The 24,191-nt window shown below is 37.0% G+C and overlaps 1 protein-coding gene across 1 annotated transcript in view; it reads left to right on the top strand.

The window, feature by feature from the left end:
• The window catches only part of MACROD2 (mono-ADP ribosylhydrolase 2), a gene marked incomplete at its 5' end in the record, with an annotated part of 899,733 nt that overhangs the window by 254,644 nt on the left and 620,898 nt on the right, over window positions 1–24,191 (top strand). The window contains one exon of the mRNA XM_081997745.1: window positions 17,259–17,375. Within this exon, the coding sequence (XP_081853871.1) occupies window positions 17,259–17,375 (117 nt within the window). The remainder of the gene's footprint in view (window positions 1–17,258; window positions 17,376–24,191) is intronic.

Raw genomic sequence — 24,191 nt, 5'->3', positions numbered from 1 at the left:
GTTGCTCTCCTGTTTGTTTGCTGCATCATGAGAACAGCTTATTTTGGCCTTGAGATTAATTTAGGAATGTATTGATGGAAATGATAATAGTGACACTGAATGTTGCGTCTTGTGGCTCATCCTAGCATTTATACTCTTATCAAAAACTTTACAGACAAACCTCTACTCTCCCTCCTTCCCCCTACTGCAGTCCCTCTGACTTGTTTTGTTGTTGTTTTTGAAGGGATCAATCCCTGGGTAATATAATTTTACTATTAAAGTAGTTCTACATCAGTTTAATCATATTCTGAGGCCAGTAAGTAGAAATGGATTTTAAGAAGAAGGAAGGGGCTTCTTTGGAGCTATTCTGCAATGATTTTTAATTTCTCCCAGGATTCTGGAGGTCAGGGTGACTATCTAGAGTCCCGTGAACAAGCAGGCTGGTTGGACTCCTGAATCACAAAGGTCTGTTATGATATTCAGATGTTGCCAGATTTCAGACTAAATTCATTGTGGAGTTACCAAAGATCGTTGTCTTTTTGGGGAATGCTGCTAAAATGTGGCTGTCTGTTTGCAGGGAAGAAGTATACCTCCTGATCTGCAGGAATTAAAACTTAATTAGGCCAGATTTCTCTGAGAACGCCTAACAATTGCGTTCTCCTTTAAAGCCAGCAGGTTTATGAATAATAGAAGGGAAAGATTGAACATGGCTACCTAAACTTTTTTTCTTTTCACTTTTTAATCTGTACTTTCCTGGGGTATGTATTTGAAGTAGCAAGAGAACATTATTAGTTTTGCGATGATGGCATCTAAACAAAGTGCAAATGCTGTCTTGTGGAGCTATTTTGTTGCTTTCAAGTAGGCTTGCAACACCAACTCATCTCATATTTGATAGGGAATCTGCTGAACATGAGAAAATGTTCAGACTGAATGACTTCTCGGTCAATATTCCTCCAATAAATGCCAGAGGTGGAAGTTCAAACCCTGATGTTCACCGAGTCATCTTGTCAGTCAAGTCCGTGATCTTTGCTGTATTTCATAAATGTTGTGACCACAGGCGCACCCACTTCACTTACTCATTCACAGATGGGCAGATTGTTGTAGTGAAACCTGGGGCTCCTTGAAGCCGAGGACAGTTTTGTCAGGGATTTCTTGTCAAACAGGAAGGGAAATATGTGATAGTATCCATTTGTGCTTTGTTTATGCTCCATCCTATATGAGCAGGCTGCAGATTTTGAAACACTCTTATTCTGGTTTCCTTGTGCTGTCTTTTGCCTACTATTAGTTAATTCCCAACATGCTATTTAATCTACTGGTTATTTGCAGCTGTGTCTGACAGAGGGTTGCAAGTTTCAAAACAAGTGGGTTTCTGTACTCTTCCATCTGAAAACTGCTGTCCAGGGAGAAGCTAAAGCCTCTCTTAAGGTGGGGAAATCCAGGGAGATTCAGCCACTACATATTTTCTTGGCTCTGTGAGCCTGGCCAGTATTTCAGATTCAGTATAGCACGTGTGGCTTTTAGCCTGCCAGCAAACCAAAAAGCTCCAGGTTGGAGGCGTGGAAGGACGGAGTGCAGAGTAAGTGAAGGGAGACCAGAGGCGTGGGGCTTTCTGGAGATACAGGGAGGGCCTGGAAGGTATTGAAAACACCACACATCGCTTTAGCCTCTGTTTCCCTCTCTGCATTTTCCTATTCGGTGTCCGTCTCCTTTGTGAACTACATAAAATGCTGTAACAAAAAAGCTGTGTAAAGCCTTGAGTAGTTGTTTTGATGTGATAAAAACTTTTGCATTCAAATTATGTCTGGTCTGTAAAACATTGCTCAATGAGATTTCTATTCAAAACAAATGTTCTTGTAATATCTGTATCTGTGCTGACACGCACATAAGGCATTAATGGAGAAGGAACAATGTATTTGTACTTGACAAAAAAAAAATTCCTATTAATTAAAAAATCAAGTCGAAAATGGAGTTCAATAGAGAAAACTGCCTTTCAGAAGGTCGTGAATGTCTCTCTCACCCTTTTACAACAGTGGGGCCAGTAATCAACAATATATCACCGGATTTTCTACAATAATTTTTTTTTTAAATGCCTTTGTTGGTTTATTTATGTAAATGCTTTCAATAGGCAAATAGATTTGTTCAAGCAAAACAATACTTAAACTCCAGGCATTGCATGCCAGTGTGAGCTAATGAAAATCATATTGTGCAATAGGTCAATAGATCAGAAGTTGGCCTTCTAATTAGAAGAGGTAGTTACAAAAAAACTTGGTCTTGGTGAAAAGGAAGAGCAAAATTAAGAAAAATAATCTAGATGTGAGGAAAAGAGATCAGAACCCCAGTTCTCTGCTGAAAGCTGTGTTAGAAGTCAGCCCTTTCTTTTTTGAGTCGCACTGCTTTACGTGTAAAGATTTGAGGCTTTAGATTGGCCCTCATTAAGGATCTTTGTGCTCGTCCCTCTGCCTGCAGTGCCTGCCCGTGTTGTGCGTACCTCAATCCTCAGATAACAAGTAATAGTCTGGCCTCCACAAATGGAGCTCGGATGGGAGTATTCAGATCTGTTTTCTATTTGCTGTCAGCTTAGACCTTTCATCCTCCTTAATACTTTAGCTACACCTATTTTTTGTGGTTCTTCCTATCACCACAAATAGGTGTATGGCCAAACTGAATAGGTGTTGTCTGGGACTGTTTTTGAGTGAGCCTTTTGTGCCAATTATAGTTTAGCTTGCTTTCTTCCATCTTAATAATTGAAAAATATTTATTTTCAATAACATGTAGGTGTTGGGTGTTGTTTTACCCTGGAGCATAAACACAATTAAGAAAAATAATAACAATACAAAGATTTTAGATGGTAGAACAGCTTCTCAACTTTTTCTGTAGATTTTCATCACTTCGGAAGGGTGGAAGGCAGATCTGTTTCAACCATGTTCTTGTTTTGTAAAGGAAAATTGAGCGGGGGGGTTGGACTGCATAACCTCCAGGGTCCCATTCAGGCAAGGTTATTCTCTGATTCTGTGAAAGGATATATGCTGAAAATAAAATACATTAATACTATTAAAGCTAGTAAATCTAAGATGGCCATTTACTGGAGTGAAAAGCATCATCTTTCCATAGGACCGTGACGAGCTTGTCTTGACAGTGTGATGCTGGTAATACTGAAACATGTGAAATATTTATGGTGTGGGATTGTAAGTTATCCATAGGTCTTCTGAAGACTGTCTTCTAAAATGTTACACCAGCATATTCACACATTTTGCTTATTCAGTTTGAACTGGGATGTGTATTTCACAAGTACTTATCTGTGTACAATTTTATGTATAATATTGTGAAAGCAGGAGGGATTACTTTTCTCGATCATCTTCCTGTCAGAAGTAACTAGAACTATGGCATTAGATTATTTGTGTAAGTCGTCTCGATGCTCTGAATGAGGTTCTCCATCATTCCCTCAGCTTTCTGACACTTCTTCCTTAACATCACCAGTGCAAGCAGAACATATTAGTCATTCTAAGACAAGGCTTGTTTATGCTTGTACCCTAGGGTGACTGCTGAATGTTTTTGTTCTGCCATTGCTCAGTTGTTTGTTAGTGCCTGTTTACAACTAAAACCTTAAGGAATGAATATCCTATCGTGCTGACTTCTGTGTGTGGCTGGTACAGAGTTTGAGTTTGATGTGAATTGTTGGTTTGATCTTTTGAACTTCGATTCATACATGTTGTTAGGGCTCAGTAACAAAACTGTTGCCCTCTTATAATGCAGAAATTTGTCTAACTGGGTGTGAGAATAGGGGCTTTTCCCCTTTATTTGCAGGTACACTAACTCAGGCATTGCTAAAAATCCTGAAAAATTCAAATAAATTTCAACAAAAACCAATACTTAAAGGGTGCATTTACCTTGTTGTTTATAGTTGGGGCCTAGATTGTGCTTTTGAAGGAAATCCTCTGACTCTTCTCACTGCTTTGGTATTTAGCATCATGAGGTATCTTGGAGTACATGAGCTAGGTTTCTTTTTGGTAAAAGTAGACTGGAGGATGTGTCCCTAATGCATGCCACTGGAAAATTGGCATTCCGTCCATGGACCAGACAAGAACTAGCCCAAAATAAAAATAAATAAAACCCAAACAAACAAAACCTCATCCCCACCACCAAAAAACCCTGAGATCTGTATAGTATTCATGCTAAGGTTCTCAGCTCCAGTTGTTTTACTCCACAGAAGTGTTCTTATTGGTCCTCTGTGTTTGCTAAGGAAGGTGTACCCAAAGTGATAAATTTTAATAGAAAAATGTAAATGGAGCTTAATACACCTTTTGTGTAGATGGCCGCTCACGGTGCCTCTCCAAGCTTCCTTGCCAAGTTCACCAAAGTTTCTTTTCATAATCCCGTGGATGACTTCCTGCTTGCAAGCCTTTGAATAATGTGAAAGTAGGCAGGCAAAGCTATTTTTAAAAGTGTAGTTTCTACAGTGAGTGGAGTAACATTAAGAATTATGTTGAAATTTATTCTGCATTTGACATCATTGGCGTAAGCTGTTGTGTTTTTGTGGTGTGGGTTTTTTTTTAAATATTAGTAAAGGTTCTGTTCTATATATGTTTCTGGAAAGCATGCTGATTTGGAAGTGGAATTTACATACTGGATTCATCACTGATACAGTCTTTGGAGCTTCAGCCAGCGTTACATGTCCTCTGGCTTTATTCTTTGGCATATTAGAATGATTACTTCTTTCTAATGGTATCAGGCTGTATTTTAGATATGAACCACGTATGGTTAAAAAAAAAATGGTAAATTTAATGAGTCTGGCTTAAATGTTCCAATGTAACTTTTCAGAAACAGATTAACTCTTTGTTATTTTTATTTCTTCGCAAGCTTTTTAAATTGGAGCTTTCCATCTTTTTTGTACAGTGCTAGAAATATCCCTTACCTCCTACCTGCTCCCTTTTAATTAAAGCTTGAAAGGAAAATCTGGACACTTAAGTATAATACCAAATATCATGGGATACAGATTGTTCAATCTTTCTACTTATGATAATATGTGTTTTCTTTAGAAAGAGTATTTTTATATATTGGACATATGCACATTTGAATATGTTTACTGCAACTTTTATGGGCTAATGTTGAGCTGCTTTTTCCTTTTAAAGTCATGTCTTAGTGCTCTTGTATTATTTCGTTAATACTGCTCAAACTGTGGAGAACATGAGATGCTTTGGGTAACTTGTTCTGAATTACCTCTTAAAAATTCAGTTAATACATTATGTATCCATGGAACATTGCTATGGAATTGATGCTGTTTACGCGTTAATTAATGTAGGCTGCAGCTCACAGTGTTGGCAGTGTGGCTTGTTTGTTACATGTGATGATCACTTTATAAATGTCAATAAAATCAAGATAAAAACCTCTAGTACAACTGGAAGTAACAATTCAGTATTTTCCTCATTAGTTTTGGCAGCAAAGTAGTCTTACAAAGCAGTATGCAATAAAACACCAGCCAACTGAGTCCCACACTGTGGCTATAATTACATATTTTTGCTTGCTAATCAGTAGAATTTTTCTGTGTACACTATTATATTTTAATGGTTCTGTTGCAACACCAAATTTACTACAATGTTCTCTTGAAGAAAATGGCACATAATGATTTTGTATTTACTACAAGAAGATATTAAACTAAATAATACATAATGATGCTGCACAGATTAACCAGCTCTTTAGTTCTTCTGTTCCTTATCTCTCTCTTAATAGTGTTTTAGGACAAACATAAAGTTATTTGAGAGGGAACTACCAGAATTACCGAACTGTAAATATAGCCATCTGAGTGGGATATCTTGTTTCTTACTCAAAAACTATTAGATTGTAATTTTAAGCTGTGCTTAGTACTTTAATTTCCCTTCCCACAACTCATGGAGCACAAGGAGGGTTGCAGCCAGCTCAGATAAGTAGTTAAGTTCGTTACTTACAGGCTTACCTTTCCTGTAGGTTAAAAACTCTTGTGAGGGACTTTATTAAACAGCCTGTTGGGGTACGGCTCAGAGGAGGGCTGGTAGTGAACAGCTCAGAGAAGTTCCCCATGCAGCTTTTGGATTGGGAGTCTTCCATTAACTCTAACGTTCACTTGCTATTATCAGGCTCTGTGTCCTTCTCCTTTTCTAAATTATTTTTGTCCAAAGTGATTACACTGGAAAAAAAAAACCAAGTACAGTGGGCAACGTGAATGCTTTTTTTAATCTAACGCTCTTTCCATTATCTTGTTTTTATTTCTTACGTTAAATAAATAAATAAACAAAAGCTGAAGAATTTCTATACTTTTTATTAATGGTTATGCAGTCACTTAAATTTCACTTGATCATTATTAATATATCTGACAATCTTAGGTTAGTATAATGCTTTTCCATTTACCTTGGAAACAGACCTTTACTGTCAGAGACAATCTGTCCAGGAGTGGAAATGGAAGGTAGGGTCTGATGATGGCAGCTTGCCCCCTTTATTCCATATACAGTTAATTAGATGTGAAGGTTGTGCTGATGCCTCTAATATTTTTATAGATTTGTCAGATTCTGAAATGCAGTCTGACGTACTAGTGAGAATTAATAGTTTTTCTTCTGTATTAGATTTGTGGTACGAATCTGTATCAGGGTATGATACTGTTTTTATAGGGGAAATTGTACTTTGCGTTTGTGACATTTTTGCATGCTTCTGGAAAACATTTGGTATTTCAACATTACTGAATGTTGATTGTGTCCTAGATCGTTTAAGTTATCTTATGGCAAGCATGTGTCTTAGGTGTGTTGCACATATGATTTGTCATAGCCCCTCAACAAAAGGAAAGAATATTTAGGACTTTTTGTGGGTAATTAGTTCTCAGGGTTGTGTTAAAGCACTGAAAGAACCTTGTTCGCACATAATTTTCTGGTTAATCTCGTGTTTACCTTTTACTTCCCTTGTATTTATTCCATTTGAATACATTGTAATGTGTACAATTGGATTTACCTATTGCAAGGCAATTTTTGTATAATAAATACTGTTAATTAATCTGGCTTGAAACAGCACTCCAAAGTGAGAGGATGTTTCTGCGATTGCAGTCTGAGAAGTATCTCAACCAAGTTTTCTCCCTTCAGTGGTTCACGATAAAAGTAAATTAGCACAAGTGAAAATGGTCCAGAAAATAAGAAAGGCAGCTGCTACTCAGTAAATAATTCCTAGTATTCCTATAGCCCGTTAAGCCTTACTGCAAGCAAGAGAACCCCGTGTTGATACTTAGTCTTACTCCTTTGTAGATTCCAGCTGCTGCCCTAATTCAGAGCTTGTACAATCCCTGTATTTTTTTAAATCCCTTTTGAAGTAGGCCCAGAACTGGACGTATTTTGCTTCTGTAGCTAACGTTTCTGTTACTTTCTTCACCTTCTCTCTCTTGTAGATAATGCATCACTTAAACCCGCATGAAGATTCAGTGCTGTCGCATAGTCAAGCTGAATCCATATAGGTTAGAGGGGAAGGGGTGAGATGACTCTTGAAAACAAACAAATTTCTCACAAAAAGTGTTTAGAATGTACTATTTGAAGTCATAGTTATGAAAACTTTTTCTTGACAAACCCGCCCGTCTTCCTTTTGCAAGATTTGTAAGGGAAGTGGAGCTATTTGCCTTGCATCACATATCTCCTTCGTCTGGCTTGGGCTCAGTGTCTTCTCCCAGGTTTTCTCAAAAGCTTTAATGTATTCTTTTATTCTAGCATTGACATATAGTGTTCTGGTGCTTGGTGCACCCTATAGCTAAAGAGGAACCCCTATCTGGTTTAGTTATATTTAGTTAGAAGTTGTATTTCGCTACAGAAGCCTTCAGGCTTCAAATCCTCAAAGACCCACGTGAGAATGCCTTTCCTTCCATGTTCTCTGTGAAGAGGGGAAAAAGTTGTTAACTTTCAATGTGTGTTTTTTTAATTTTATGTTCACTATACCTTTAAAACTCTTAGGAATGACATGCCAACAGCCTGTTGAGCTGTGAGGATGCACCACAGTTATAAGGCTTCCTTTCACACAGTCATTTTACAATTATTTGGTAGCCTGCTCTGTCTAAATCCTTGACCTGTGCCTGACAACTGCTAGCTGATCATAGTGAATAAATTTGTATAATCACTGTGTGATGACTGCTAAATAACTGTACTCCAAATATGCAAATACCTATTCTGGCTTAATACAATTCATCTGCCACGACTGGCCCATGCACTTAGTATTATTGAAATGTTTGCAAGTAATGGAGCACACCATTGCAGTCTCCTGGCTTTTCATGCAGAGCCCTAACCTGCTGAAAACTATGGGGAAGGAAAAGATGTATTACAAAAACCCCAAAGAAAAACAGTTATTGAACAACAGAGAGGAAATGCTTGTCTCTGTGTGTTGTAAATGGGGAAAAAACCCCAAACAAGAAACTTCCTTAAAGAGTTTTCAGTAGTTTTTCTATTTTCTTTCTCTTTTTCTAGGTTAGCAGCATGCTTTTACTCAGAATTTATTTACCCGGTATTTATTTCCTTGCTAATGGTGCTGTCCACATTACACAGGGGACTACATAAAATTGGAAGATACAAATCCAAACGCTTGTATGAGCCTGAGATGCTCACAAAATGCTCACAAAACACCAAGAAAAAAAACATGTCCAGAGTGATACAGAAAAGACATCTTGCTTAGGCTTGTGAGTTGACAGTACTGAAGGGTTGGAAGAATATTTTATGGAAGCACTGGTGATTTCTTTCTCTGATTTTGCTCTCTTAAACGTTTGCCTTTGGCCATCATGTGAGATAGGTTGCTGAGACATATGGACAGTGAGTCTTACCAGTTTGTCCATTTCTGTGTTCTTTATTTCATTTACATGCAGCATCAGAGCATGAGTAAATCATCTTTTTTTAATAAAATCTGCGTTTCATTGCCCTTTCAGGCATGTTTTTTATCTTTTTAGATACTTGTTTCTTTACTGTTTCTCAGAATTTAATTTAGTGTTTCCAAACAGTGCAGGAGGAAAAATAGACTCTGTAGTTCTATCCACTAGACAGAGATTGATATGTCATCGATAGCTTAACAGCCATCATGGCAAAAGAGAGTTTCAGCGAGATTTTAAACACAATAACGTGGATATTTACTGTGAGCATCTCCTGTGCTTGAGGGAGGAAGCACAAAGGTGCTTGTTTAAAAAAAGAAACAAGTGAGGGGTGAGGGAGTGAAGGAGGCTGGCATCTTGGTCCAAGTGAAGGCAGGCATCGACTTCTCTGTGTGGAATTAGAAATAAGTGTTAATCTGAGCCTAATTTGCAAAGGGCTGTGAAAGTGGGGGGAAAAACGTTCTGTTGTTATCTCCTTAAACATTTGCGTCATTTAAGTTCAGGGTGGTGCAAAACCCTAAATGGTAGGTTAAAGCTTAACTAATAGAATTCTATTTGTATCCTTAAACTAAGTAGTGCAAAGAGTGTAACTACCCCTCCCAATTTCCTGCCTTTTCAGAGAGACACAGCTATAATTTTTTTCACATGGTCCTATTCTTAATCTCTCCCACCTGCTTTTTATTTTCTTTTAGTGGACATAAGAAGAGGCTATAATGCATGAAGTTGGACTTGACAGCTGTTTTCTTGATTATTTTTAAGAGTGATAGACCTATAATAATAGCATACTAACATGAACAGAACTCCAGGACAAAGTAGGCATCCTAGCGATGAAATGTGGTTAAGACTCTTTGTCCTTCCCATTTGTGCGGTATCCAGCTGGAAATGAAGTGATGTGAGTGCCCAGGAGGCTGAGGAAAGGATTTTGGAGTTGCCAAACCGATTTCTTCAGGGTGATACCACATTAAAAAAAAACCTTGCAGCTTCTTAATAGTCAGTTTGGGAAGCTGGGGGAGCACATTGAGATGAACATGAGCTGGGCTTGGTTTAATGGCACAGAACAGCCTGAAGTTTCACCACGCTTCAGCTTATCTCTTCACTTCTCAACAAACAACAACAGGCAATTTTTCTTTTTGCTGCAGTGAGGTATTTAAGTCTTTGCTGCCTCATTTCCATTTGTAGAAGTGTGGTGTGTCAGGTGTCTCAGCTCTAACACAATTAAAAGGAAGTGAATGGTTCCTTCACACATGCCTTAATGTCAGCATTTTGGACTGGGAAAAACTGGAAAAACACAATTGGAGCCTTTCCTAGTTCTTTTTTTCCTGCCAGAAGTGTGACATTCAGACAGGTTTATCAGACCCATGTTTCTCTGAGCCCTTATGCTGCTTGAGTGGGCTGACAAAAGTGTGAATCCTATTGACATTATAAGTCTGTCTACAAAATTGGAGAGGAGCACTCAGAGACTAAGAAAGATGACATCCTAAGTGTGAGATAAAACGAATGCTTGCTTTATTGCTCAGTCGTTTATGGAAGGAATTTACCAATTGTCATTGGTAAAGTGACAGAACAACTTTTACTCGGCTTTTCATATTTTTTTAATATGAGTTGCTGATATCCCACGATATTTGGCTAAAATAAAATGTGCCAAAATTTGTGAGCTTACTATTGTTTTGTGTTTTTGTCAAAGAAAGAATGATTGGTTGTGTGCAATAAATGTAGAACACTTAAAATTTAACAGGTCCATGGGTAAGTGAGCTTTATTTTGAACAGTTGTTGACTTTTTTATTTCCATATGTCTTTTTGCCAGTTTATAGCACAGACATTGATTATGTTGGATCTTTCATCTGTGTTTGTTATGCTTGAGTGTGAACTGCATCCAGATTAAGGACAGCCTTCTCTTAAAACAGCCAGTAGGTTTTAATATTTAATTCCCAGCACTTTTCACCATAGCAGGCAATAACTGATGGGTTTTAGTGCTAAATTTGGAGGATTTCAGCTAAACAATATTCTAAAATACATGTTTCCCATGTATGACTTAACAGTAAGGCTTACCTGTGCCATTGTTATGAGTAGGTTTGTTCCTTGCAGTTTGTACTGGAATAATGATTTCAATTACATCTTATTATTACTTTTCACTAAACTCACTCTGCAGCATGGGTTAGTGGTTGGAGCTGGGAGGACCCAGAATTTTAGTTGTGGCTGCAGTGAGGCCCCTTGTGCAGGCTTAAAATGTTGATTCTTAAATAAAGATAGGCATTCTACAAAGACTGTGAATTGACACATTTGGTAATCAGGAGCTTAAGCATCGAGACTTTAAACTCCCAGTTTTGTCTTGATTTAACTCAGGTGTAGGCACTAAGTTTCTGAAAATAAGAATATTTAAGGAACTAAATATTCTTATAAGATATAATACTAAATATATATAAATCTAGATTGTGATGAAACGTGAACCTAATAAAGTGAAATAGCTATCTCCAAATAAATGGTTCACCTGTGCTTTTTGTTTTTAAAATGAATTTGAAGGCTAAAGCAGATCATGCTTTTAACCTCCTTGAGATCTTGGCCAGAAAGTACTGTATAAATGCTAAGTATTTAAAATTAATTATATTGGAGGCCTATAAACCAGCGTATTGATTAAAAATCTTCAGCTCATTAAACTTCCCAATGGCAGAGGCCATCTTTGTAATATAAACTGCCGTTTGTAGCAGGGGCGGCCGACTGGCATCTGTGTTGTAATCTTTTTAAGATCCCCACCTTTGTTCATTAGACCAGCAGCTGTTGTCTCTTGCTGGGCAGGATTTATTTCCCCTTGACATGGGTCTCAGAGGTGCAGTTGCAACTTTGGCAGCACTTGATTCCAATGAACTTCCTAGAGGTACTTTAGCAGTTTTGCAGAATGAGATTGCTTTTGGTTGTGAGTTGTTTTTTCCATTGTTTTGAGGGCTTTTGGTGATTGTGGGGCTTTTCTTTTTTTTTTTTTTTTTTTTTGGTGTGTTCTGGGATTTTTGAAAGGTCCACAAGGACTGAGGACACGTATACTAGAGGTGTGCTTCAGTCCGGGCAAAGCAGCTTCCCCTTGTGTGTCCCTAGCACTATAGCTGATATAATGACATTTTTCTGGTTTTATTCACTCCTGGCATTTGCTATGTGGAAGAATAGTAACCGCTTCATAGATAAATCATGCATGTTAACTTTCTTAAAAAAATAAATCTCCTGAATTTCCTAGTGAAAACAAGAATTGAAAACCTGGAAAAGCTCCAGAGAACAGGAATTACTATAGAAAAAAGAATGTATAGATTCTTGAACATTGATAACTTGATAAATCTGCATGTGTTGTTTACAGTGTAACTTCAATTTATCCAGACACACACAAGGTCACAAAAGAAGTTTGGAGCTTATTATTCCCAGGGGAATTTGTATTTTTTTGCTGTGGTGGTTGATTACCTTACCCTTTTTTATTACCGTTTGCACTGCAAGGTTAGTTTTGCTGAGTGGTGTTTTTTTTTTTTTTTTAATGCAGCATCCCATGATACCCTTAATTCTGTGTTTCCTGCACTTTTGCTTCATTTGTAATTTTAAGAGATTTTCTATAAGAAGTAGATTTATTCTATAGTGTACATCAGTAAATTAGCTAGTTTTTACTATATAACTTTAACCCTTTAATTCTGGATAACAAACAGTTGCTTTACAATAAATTAAATAAGAAAGGATTCCACCTTTTAGCATCCTTTAGTGTGCAGTGTAGAAAGATGTTGTCAAAGATGTCCATATTTTTATTCAACTCATTGTTTTCAGTACACTCTAATTTTGCCTAGGAGTTTTATTTTGATACTTGATTTTGCCCATGTATTTTAAGCAATTATTTTCAGGTGACTTCTTTGTGCAACCAATACCATTGACTGCAGTAGCTTTGAAAAGAGTTTTTCTTCATTAATGGCTTTAGTGAATCATTGGGAGAACAAAATGCTGTCCCTAGTGGCTCCTAAAACTTATGGATGCATGCAATGAGATTGCTAATATTATTTTTAATGAAAAAATGTCAGAGTAGTACTTTTAATAGCTTTATGCAAGCGTGAACTACTTGAACTATAGAGCTAAATCTGAAGCTCCTTGAGCTGTTCTTCAACCCTCAAAATCTAGCTCATGTATGTAGGTCTTCCAAACTAAGAAACCCCTTCCATGTGCTTGTCCAGCCAAGCCATGGTGAAACAATAAATACAGAAACCTCATTTGTATGGGCTCTCCACACATGACAGTGCGGTGAATAATGGGATCACATTTCAAAAGACACATCTTAAAGGAAAAACGTTGTGTGCTTTTTCAAAGCATTTATTTTACCTCAAGGTAGATTGAGGGGGACATTAGGCAGCCTGGCAGCCTGCTTGTTGAGAGGGGAATGCAGAAGACAAGAGGGACCATCCTGTGGATATTTGCTGCCTCACTCGTGGCCCCAGGCAGGACTCATTTAGTATTAATGCTATCAAAAATCCTTAGAAATAGCTTGGTTTATAAGCATGAAGCTCATAGCAAGAAGCACAGTATAAAAATACTTAGAAATGCCAGTTAATCATCATGAAGACCGAAGATGGGATTTCTTGTCAAATCATGATTGATAGTCTTGTCTGTATCTTGTCTGGATTTTCCCACATCTTTCCTGTAGCTGTGAAATGGCAGGTCCCTTGTGTATATAAATGACCCAAAGTATATATATGTGATTTCCATAAACCTGGGCAGGAAGGCAGCCTGTAGAAAAAAGGCATACTGTGAAGCAGAGTGATAGCATCGAAGTAAAATGACATTTTTCATTGGTTGTAGAAAACAGTGGTAGTGCATACTTCCTAATCACTGTCACATGATGCAAGTCAGATTTGACCGTAAGTGCCTGGGGTTTTCAGCCGGTTGCACAAAGAAATTCCAGGGAAAGAACAGTGGGATATGTTTTAACGTTTTCCAAATCTGATTTGAAAAATGCAAATGAGCATCTATATATCAAACTGATGATACAGATGAAGTATCTGAAACCAATATATCAAAGATTCTTCACTTTGCTCTAAAAGTAATTTGGCAGCATGCCATTATTATCATGTAAATCTCTTCCTCCTTGCTACACTATAAGAATATGTCTTTGACCATCGTTTTTCCCTCCTGAGGTTGTGCTGTTATCTGTAGTTTCCATAAAGTTTCCATGTTAAGAATGCTTACTTCTCTGTACACTTACATTACTAGTCAGTTCACACTTCCAGAAAACAAAAAATCTCATGTAAATGTTTTGTGCGTGCCCGTTCCATGTATTTTTGAATTAATACAGCTAAGACATGTTTTAGCAGAGGCTGAAGTATCACATTTAGATTTGCTAATCTGCTCTACCTTTGCCAATTTTTTTCCTTATGTTACGCAGAGTGCTCGTATTTGGCAAGGTATTTCACTGCTTGGGTTTTTGCTTTAAGAATTATCAAACTTGTGTTATAGATTGTATATATTATTGGAAACATAGAATATTTCTAGCATGATTTATTGAGGTATCATGTTGAATGGAAAATGCATATGTACATCAGAGGTCATCTCTGCTCAAGTATTTAATAAAGTATGATAGAAAAAAGAGGTTATACAGAAAATTGTGGGTGGTTTGGTGTTTGGGTTTTTGTGTTGGTTTTTGGTTTTTTGGGTTTTTTTGGTGGTGGTTGTCCCCTCCCACCTTCATTCTTCCATGTCATCAGTGACAGAAATATATCGAATGCTAATGTCTACATTTCCATCTATGCCTGTCTGTGGAGTATTCGATCATTTTCTGTTATGCCACAGTTATAAGTGAAGTATACAAAGTCTACTTGTTTAGTTTTGGCAGATGTCTTCCATTTTCCTTGTCGTATGTCAAAATTTGTTATGATAGAATTGATTTTCCTCCATTAAGAATTTTTTTTTTTCAATTACGTTTTCGTCTTTCTGGAGGCTGCTTTGACTGTAAAGACTGGACATGGACCTGGGTGGAACGAGCACCAGGAAACTAGTGATAGACCATCTGTATTGTAGCTATATGTGCATTAAGAGCATGCCCAGGTGTTCACCATCACAGCTGATCTGACACGTGGTATGTTAGCATATCGGGTATGTTAATACATTGCAGATTTAGAAGCAGTGATAAATCTGTGCTTCTATTACCATGCCAGAGGCAGTGGTTCCTTTTTGTGGGTTCTGTTGTTTGGCTGTGCTCTGAGCTGGACTTGGGTTAAAATGAATGGAGTTTGGGGGAAAAGAGGTTGATTCGGTTGAGAGCATAGCTGATCAAATCGTTGTACAGCCACTGCTCACGGGAGGGTACCTACTTGTTAGGGACAAGAAGGAGCTCAGAGGTGGAAATGATTAATCCACTGCCAAGGGAATAATTGCGTGGACTTGAGCCCTTGTCCAGTACTCCTGAGGTGAAAGACTTCTTCCTCTGTAAAGACTCATGCAGAAAGTGCTAGTCCTAAGCGTCAGAGCTGTTTTTATGTTAGTATCTCAGGAAATATTAATGTTGGTAAAGATTGTGGTGGTGCTTATAAAAATATACTTGAGGTTTCAACGCATACTGGTTTACTTATGCTGCTTGGTTTGGAAAAACATTTAGTAATTAAGTTAAAATAATTAAATTGGATATTATGAGCACAGGATAGATTTCAAGCGTTTTTTCCCCTTGAGGTTACAAAATATTATTCTTGCATTAGCATCTTGGAGTCTTGATGAGCAGAGAATTTGAGTAAGTTAAAACCGAAGGTTCAGCTAAGGTAGAGTAAGAAGACCTGGTGTCTTGGCATAGATAACAAGCACAATGAGCTTGTAACTGGTGGCTTGGCACCCACATGCTTTTCAATATGAAAATCTTAGAAAATTTCACTGAAAGTGCAACATCACATGATTCTGTAATTATCTGTCCAATATAAAGTATTTCAAAATGATGCTTTAAACATCAGTGGCACTGTGTCCAGGATGAGTATGGAGTATTACAAGGAAGAGCTTATGCAATTTTACTGTGTTACCTGAATATTAACTCTGGCTTAGAACACCACAAAAAAGGCAATCGAGTTTTTAACACTTAGTAGAAGAAAGCTTCATTCAGCTAAAGATGTTATCTGCCCCTTCACCTGGGGATACGTGGCCTCAGGGAAATGCTCAACACCTCGCAAAACCAGCTGTGCTCTTAGTGCAGAAAAGCCAGTCGTCATCGCCATTCCAGCTTCAAAAATACATCTCGAGGTGAGGGCATTACTGGTCTCCCTGCATCCCGGTGGGCAGTGAATGATCAGTAGGTGTGAGTGCCCAAGCCTTGTATCACCCAAGTCTTGCTGTGCTGGCCTGAAGAAAGCTACACAGGTTATGCTATGAACAGATTATGTGCAAACCTCTTCTGGTTTAATTGCTTCAGACATGCTGTTTGGTAGTGTTGTAACTTTGAACTGGTTAAATCTGAAATAAGATCTGAACTAAATATTGAAGAATATGCATACAGAATCTTCCTTTTTTGTCTCCTTAAGTATTTGTTTAGCCTTTATACTTGAGCTTAATTTACCTTTTTTGAATTGATATCGTAGTTTAGATGATGATTCTTTCTCGTAGTTGAACTTCTTCATTGCTGTTGACTTAAAGCTTTACGGTAGTTAGTATGTTCATGCACACAGTATTTCCCTTTTTTTTTTTGTTTCCTTTTTCTTAAACTTTTTGCCATAATTACAGTAAATGATTTCTTTGATTGCATGTTGAGAAGGCAGAAATGCTGTGCTAGCAGCCTTTTTTTATTCTTTGCTGCTGCTATTATTCTTTTGCTGGCCCCTGAGGGTAATAAGATCTATGCACTCTACTAATTTTTGTGCATACTTAGCTGCAATTGCAACCTTTAGTAATTATTATTCAATTAACTCCAAAGTATTGCATGAATAATGAAAAATTTAAAAATGTAAAAAAGAAAAAAGGTCAAAACAAAGTATTTTTTATATTTCAAGTCCATATGCATTATTTCTTGGAATTTTTGTATAAGGCATTAATATGATGGTGACATTAAATGGTCTGCGTACCTGTAGAGGCATCAGAGGTATGTAGTAAAAGAGTGTTTGACATTTAGCTAGGGATCAAATTTGTTTTCATAATTTGTAGTGAGAATTTCTTAGAGCTTTGAATAAGACCCTTTTCTAATGCTGAAATTTTAATTCTGCTTCACTTTTTCTAGGTGTTTTCAGTTTAGCAGAAGTTGACTAATTTTTTTTTTAAATATATAAACACATTGCCTAATTCTGGCAGAAAAAAATGTTTGTATATATTTGGATATCTATTTATAGATCAGTAGGTCTGTGCTTTGAATGTAAAAATGAGCAGTAAATGTTTGTGACCATATATTTGTGTGAAGGCAACATACAGACTGGCTTTTAATAAATAAAAGCTTCTGGGTTTGCTTTTGTAGTGGATGGCTGTATACACAGAGCTGCTGGGCCCTGCTTAGTTGCTGAATGTCGCAACCTGAGTGGCTGTGAGACTGGACAAGCAAAAATTACGTGCGGATATGACCTACCTGCAAAATGTAAGTCAACTCTTTCTCAGCTTTTTTGTTTTGTTTAAAGCATGTGGAGCTGGTATACATGCTTTATTTCCCTGCAGTCTAATTCAACAAGGTTTCATTTTACAAAATTAGCAGTGGGACTTAATTAAGCATGTTCTGTAATAAAGTCTTCCCCTGAAAGCAATTCAGACTTTTCTAAACGATTATTTCACCTATGTTATCCGATGAAAACCTACATGTCTCTAAAATATAAAGCATCTTTCATGTTTATTTTTTGCAAGCTAAAACATATCCTTTTGTATGCATAATAAAGGATTGGAAATGCTTTATGAAGTATGAACAAAACATACATTATCATATTTAAGTTCCACGGAGACAGTTTTTGGAAATGTTGCATATTTCATATTCTTCATGGAGATTCCTTGATTGTGAATATTCTGAGAGCTAAGGAGATCAAAGTGATGTATTGTGTTTTCAGCTGCTATGTAGAGCCTGATTGGCAATTACTGTGAAGGCATCTGTCACACTTTAGCTTTCGGCAGAGTGTGGCTCTGTGCTGGAATGTTTTTGCACTTTGAAAGTGGAATTGTCAAAATTCCCATCCTATTTCAAATAGGAAGATGACTATTTGACCTTGTGGTGTGGATGTTGAGCTTGTCTTGGAAAAAAACTAACATCTTGACAGCACGTTGATCGGCCAGTCTATTATGTAAGGATAAAAAGTAGGAAATCTCTGCAAGTTAGGTTCTTACAGAATAGTGTATTAAGATATGCTGATACAAATACCAAGAAAGCATTACAAACAGCATATAACTAGAATTCAAGCTCACTGTTTTTATATGCAGTCTAGCACTAGGAACATGGCTCCTTCAAAAATATTTAGATCTGCTCTCTTAATTTGTTCTACACTTTTTTCACGTAAAATCAAATTATTACTGCAGTAGCAGGTGACTTTAGGTTCCTGTGGCCCTTAATGCCTTAGGTGAAGGAGAAAATTGCGTTCCCAGTCATTTGTTGGCACCTTCTGTGATGATAAAAGCTAAAATTATTTCCTTGACAGTAGTAATTGCTATATGTGGGAAAACTTTGCTATATTCTATACATAGTTTTTCCACATAGTAATGATTATTTATGAAAGGTTAATTTGACTAGAGGTCGGGGAAATTGTTGAGGAAGATTCAATGTGATAGTTATATTTGGTTTGTATATGGCTAAAATCTTCACCAGATTCCTATAAAATGGATAGGATTGTTAGATAACACATTGTAACTTATTCTAATGGGGATTTCTGATGTCTAATTCTTCCCCTTTAAAAAAATATCTTGGGAGGGACAGAAAAGCTGCTCATCCATAGGTGCATAATTCCTCCCAAGTATTTTAATGAGAGAAATTAAATACAAGGTATCAAAGCAACGAGCACTGAACTGTGTTAGCAAGAGAAAGGGTCATGTCTGAGGCGTGGCCTCCCTTTGAATTTTATAGCAGTTTAATGGTCTTGCTTACCTTAGGTTTGTAGAACGGGATCCTGAAGACTATAGGAAAATTTTTGGGTTTGTTCTTTATGTAGGAATAATACACAAAACAACAAGAAAACCCATTATCACTTGCAGTTGGAAATAAAACCTGTAACCAGACATAGAGAAAAGTCAATATTCTGCTTAATCGATATTCTTAGAAATTGAAATTGCGTCAAAGACACATCTATTTGTATTTGATCATGCATCAATATGAGAGGGGGAAAGGATACGTTTACTGACAAACAGGCACACGGAGGGAGATACACAGTTTGCGTGCAGAGGCTGAGAATTAGTTACTCTTGATTTCTTAGATTTTTTTTCCTGTCAAAACACATTTATGTTCACCAACTGTTGTTTTCTTCTCCCCTTAGAAGCTTTTGGTTGAAGGTTCATTAAATTGTTGTACCTTTTAGACCATTCATCTGAAAGTGATCAAACAATCAAGACTCTGTTTTCATATTTTAAAGAGCTATAGAGCCGCTGGATATCTTTTGTCACTCTGTGTCACTTTGCCATAATAGTGTGACAGTTTAACTGCGGAACCTATTTTACATCTGATTTTTGTGATGACAGCAACAGCATGACGGGAGGTCCGGACTTCCCCATTCAGATATGCTGTGATGGAATTTTGTGTGTCAGCAATTTGTTGAAGGTTATAGGTGAATGGAGAACTGCCAGCTTTCACAATGAGTTTGCTTTTCACTTATCTATTTGTATATAGGAGACCAACTACGGTAATCCATTAACGGTTTGAGTAGTGCAATGATTATTTTGTTGTCTGCTCTTCATTTGATTGTAGTTGGATGAATAATGATAGTAAACACGAAATGTATTTCCTAGCATGATGAATTGTTATTTTTTTGTTGTTTAACAGAATTGTAAAATGTTACAATCGTATTTCCTACCCCTGGGATTTTTCCCATCTCTAGTTCTTGATCCTGAAATGCTTTGCTTGGAAGCAGTTTGCTGAAATCAGCAAAGCTGCTCTGGGATGGAGCAGCGTGCATGTGTGCTGTATGATGCAGGACTTGGTCTTAAGCTGAGGAATCCATGTTAAAGAAGATTTAGTATTCAGAGATCATGCAGCATATTGCTTTGGTTTATAGAAATCTTGGAGGAAGTTGGAATTAAATTTGGCATTTGAAGGGGAGGTATGCTTTGTTAGGAAGCTGGTAGTTGGTAAATAAAATACACTCTGGCGATCTCCTTTATGATCTATTGTATTTTTATTGAATACTTTGCTGTATTTACTTAGGTTAAATAAGAACAGGTCTGATAAATAAATTCTTCACAAAGGAAAAATTGAAAAATAATGTCTGACTGAAAACCACCAAGATTTAGGGTATAGGCTAGCTTTCTGTGATTTGTTCTTGTTGCATCTGAGTCAGAGATCAGTTTGTGAAATACACAAGTAATGGTAAATGTTCAGGGAGAGAATGCATGAAATAGTTCATTTTTTTCCTCATCTTTTTATCCTAATAGTGTGAACAGACTAAAATTAACATGTCTATAGCCTAGAGATGTTGCTTTATGAACTTTTCAAGATATATATTTTTGAACGCCAAATAATAGAAGTGAAATCAAATTGAGTTTTCTAATTACCAGGTAATGTAACGTTCAGTACAGTTTTACAGAAGTCAGTGTAATCACCATCTGCCTTCTGTGCTGCAAAAGCCTACACAAAGCCCCCCCAAATGCCAGTTGAGTTATTTGCTGAATACATAATTTGGTTGATGTAATCTATTGTTGTTTTTAAGCAACCACCTAAGCAGGCCCTCAAGTTTTCATAGTGTTTCGGAGGGCTGAAAAAGACAGTACTTTTTGCTCTGAGATATTTCCCTTTAATGCTCTTCCAGACCGATTATCAGTTACTTAACTTCTGTACTTCATATTGTTGTTCCTTTTAAAGAAAAGTTCATTCTAAATATTGTACAACTGGTCTTCAAACATTGAGCAGTACTCTGATACTGTCATGCTTTAAATAACAGATGAGCAGTATCTGTCTAAAGCTCTGCAAATGCTTGTTTTCTTTCTCATTTGATTAATAGTCTCAGTTGGCTCTACTGGCAGAGAATGGTCTGAGTATACATTGCATTTATGGCTGGAACCAAGGGTCCGTAACAGCCTCATGGCTTGTTATCTGCTTGCAGAGGTTCACCATAAAAAAAGACCCGGTCAGAACACTTTAAAAAATACAGTCCCATTCTGCAAGGTATTTAACGGGCTTAAAACCAATTGATGATGTGGTGACAACATCCAACACAGGTAATTGGTACCCCGACCTTGGCAGGAAAGGACCCCCAAACTAACTTTTTTCTGTTCTTAATATGTGTGGTAATGATTTTTTTCTTTGTCCGAAAAAATGTTTGATAATAAAACCCCTAAACCTAGGAAAAACAAATCTTCTCTAATATGGGATAGAGCCAACCATTGGTAAATAAAATATGAAAGGTGAACTTTCTATGGAGGTACCTTGCTGGAAATACTAGCAGAAGTGCGAGGCAGTTTCTAATACATTGTTTTATGCTGTTAATAAAGTTATGTTAATTATTATTCTCTAATATTTAGAATAAATTTTTCTGTTTGCTTAATATTTTTAGTACTTTAAGCAAAGTCCTTTAGGAAATACCATATATAGCATAGTCTTCTGGTCCAAAGTCACCGTGTAGATCAATCTGGAGTAACAATGCAAATATGCTCTCAGAGATAATTCCTGCTGTGAAATAAGTAGTTAGGAGGAGTGCTAGTATTAAATGCAGTAGGAGGAATCAGCCTTTAAATTTGTTTAATGAGATTAAAAAGCAGAGATTAAAAAGTAGAGATTAAAAAGGGTGCTTCTATTATATAGACGTAATTTTCTGTATTTAAAAGACGAGTATTTGCAGGATATTATTTTAAAGTAAGGCTGTAAGAGTAGTGATTTTAAATCTCTCCATATTTTCTTGGATATCTCTTACAGAGCTGTAATTGAAAGGTTGATTATGCAGAAATGGAACTCCAAAACTCTACTCCAGTGCTCCAAAACTGATCAGTTGGAAAAATGGGGCATTATGTTCAAGTGTATTATACAAATTTCTAGGATTCCACAAAGGACTTTGTTTACTTATTTTTAAAACCTTGGTTGGTTATAATAATATGCAATTTTTTTTCCAAACTATTACAAATTTCTGATATGTGAGAATCGGAGAGGTACTTTTTTCTGGTTCTGATGTGCAGGAGAACATTATCTTTACATGATTGTTCAGTTTGCTACCTCCCTTTTTGTTCTGGGAAGAGGTAAGTCTGGGAATGGGAAAATAGGTCAGGGAATTGAAAAGGAAGACATTAAAAGTGAGCAATACGTGGACAAGAGAGGATTGCTTAGAGAAGACTAACTTGGCTACTAAATCCCGGTGGGTCAAGGTATTTGATCTTCTCCCACAATTACTTTTAAATATTTAAGTGAAAACAGATGTGCTACCAAACTAGACTGAAGTTTGATGAAATGTCAGTTGAAAAAGGCTGCTGATAAGCATTGGGTGACACAATCATTAATGTAATTGAAGCTTCATAAATGTTATGATAGTTTTCCAGGAAGGATGTCTTTATACTCTTTGGCTTTAGCTGAGTAGCATCATGTTGTCGTCAGCATTGTGCCCAAACTGCTTGACACTTAGTGGGAAAAAAGATACTACTGGTAAAAGCTCTAGATAGGTATTTTATGAATCAGCTGCTAAGCTGCAGCAACTGCTATCCCTTGCTATCCCTTTTTTGTGTTTCTTAAATCTTTATCATTGCTTAAATCTTTAAAACTAAATATAAAATGAAGCAAAGCAAGTTAATATTAATCAAAGGTCCAAGACCCCTTGTTTGTTTTTGTTGTTTAGATTTTTCTGGGAAAGGATTTTTTAACAAAACCACTTACTACATATTTGTGCATTCTTGTTCTAAGTTGTGTCTAGCTTTCAAAAGTTTTTTTAATAAGCTCAATTTATGTATTTTATGGGTATTTTGAAAAGAAGTGCAGTGATGTCTTTATTGTGTTTTAATTTGGTCTAATTGGCTCCCGTCATCTTAATGACCCGCTATATTCACCATTAACAATAGGATACATTGCATATACTGCAGATGTGTTGGAAGGGAAACGTTAATGATTTTGGTCCTAAAACATGCTTAGATTTTAGTGAGGGTTTTATGTTATATTGTAAAGCTTTACGGCTTGTCTCTCCCTTCTGTAGACCCCTGCCCCCCACATACACACACGCACACACAAAAGGGAGAAGTTAGGACTCTTAGGGAATGATGGGGAATGTATTTATCAACTTCAACTGGACAAGTCCAAACATCTCTTTCTCTTCCATGTCTGCTTGGGGTCTGTCATCAGTTTGGGTAGAAAGGGGACAAGTGCTATAGCTACCAGTTGAAATACGTGGTTATGAATCGGCAAGAATCTTCCATCATGGGAGTATATGGTCTTTGTCCTTGGATTTGAGCCTAGCTCATATACATTTTTTTTTTAACGGATAGATTCTTTAAAATTTAATTTGTGAATGGACTGGAGTGTGCATTCGTCAGTGCTCTGTGTAGTGTCATGCTGTGGTTAACTTTTGGCATGTGCTGCTGGGAACCCTTGTTTCTCATCAGATTGTTCAGTTAGCAAACATACGTGTTGTGGCTAAAGGAAATATTTTACTATTGATCCTCACTGCTAAATCTAAATCCTCTTCTTCTGGACATCACTGGTTACAATCTGGTCATTGAACACTGAACTCCAGGACAGGATTGGGCACAGAGAGAGTTAAGAGGAGGACTGAACCCATTGCTCAGTAATGGGGTCCACCATTGGCTTCTAATGTGTATGTTAATACAGTGTAATGCCAGACGGTAGAAACTTGATGCCATGAATTTCGCTCCCTGGCCTTATTTCTGTAATTCTGTACATCTGCAATTTCTGCAAAGGTCTAATTCTTGGAGTTACTGTAAACAGTTACTAAACAGAGTTTGCAGTGTCATGTGGTGGTGATGGGAGCCCAGACTGTGTGGTACCCAGTTCACCCTCTGGATACCCCCTTGACAAAACAGAGAGTAAGTTACAAGGTGTAAACGTTTTCCTAATGCTTAATTTGTGTAAGGTGCAACTTGAAATGTCTCCTAATTTGGTGAAAAATAATTTGCGCTGGAATATGGCTTTCTGCACTGGTGGCATATAGTCATTCCTCAGGCGTGTTGGCACTGGAGCAGGGCGTTGTGCCCCTTAAGGCTAGTGTATTTTATTTCCTCCATACTAGGATATAGCTGGTCCTTTTTACTCAAATAATAATAATAAAAACAAAGTCTAATG

Source organism: Phaethon aethereus (genome assembly GCF_964289735.1).
Source record: "Phaethon aethereus genome assembly, chromosome: 3".
Classification (NCBI taxonomy): domain Eukaryota; kingdom Metazoa; phylum Chordata; class Aves; order Phaethontiformes; family Phaethontidae; genus Phaethon; species Phaethon aethereus.
This window is presented reverse-complemented; position numbering and strand designations above follow the sequence as displayed.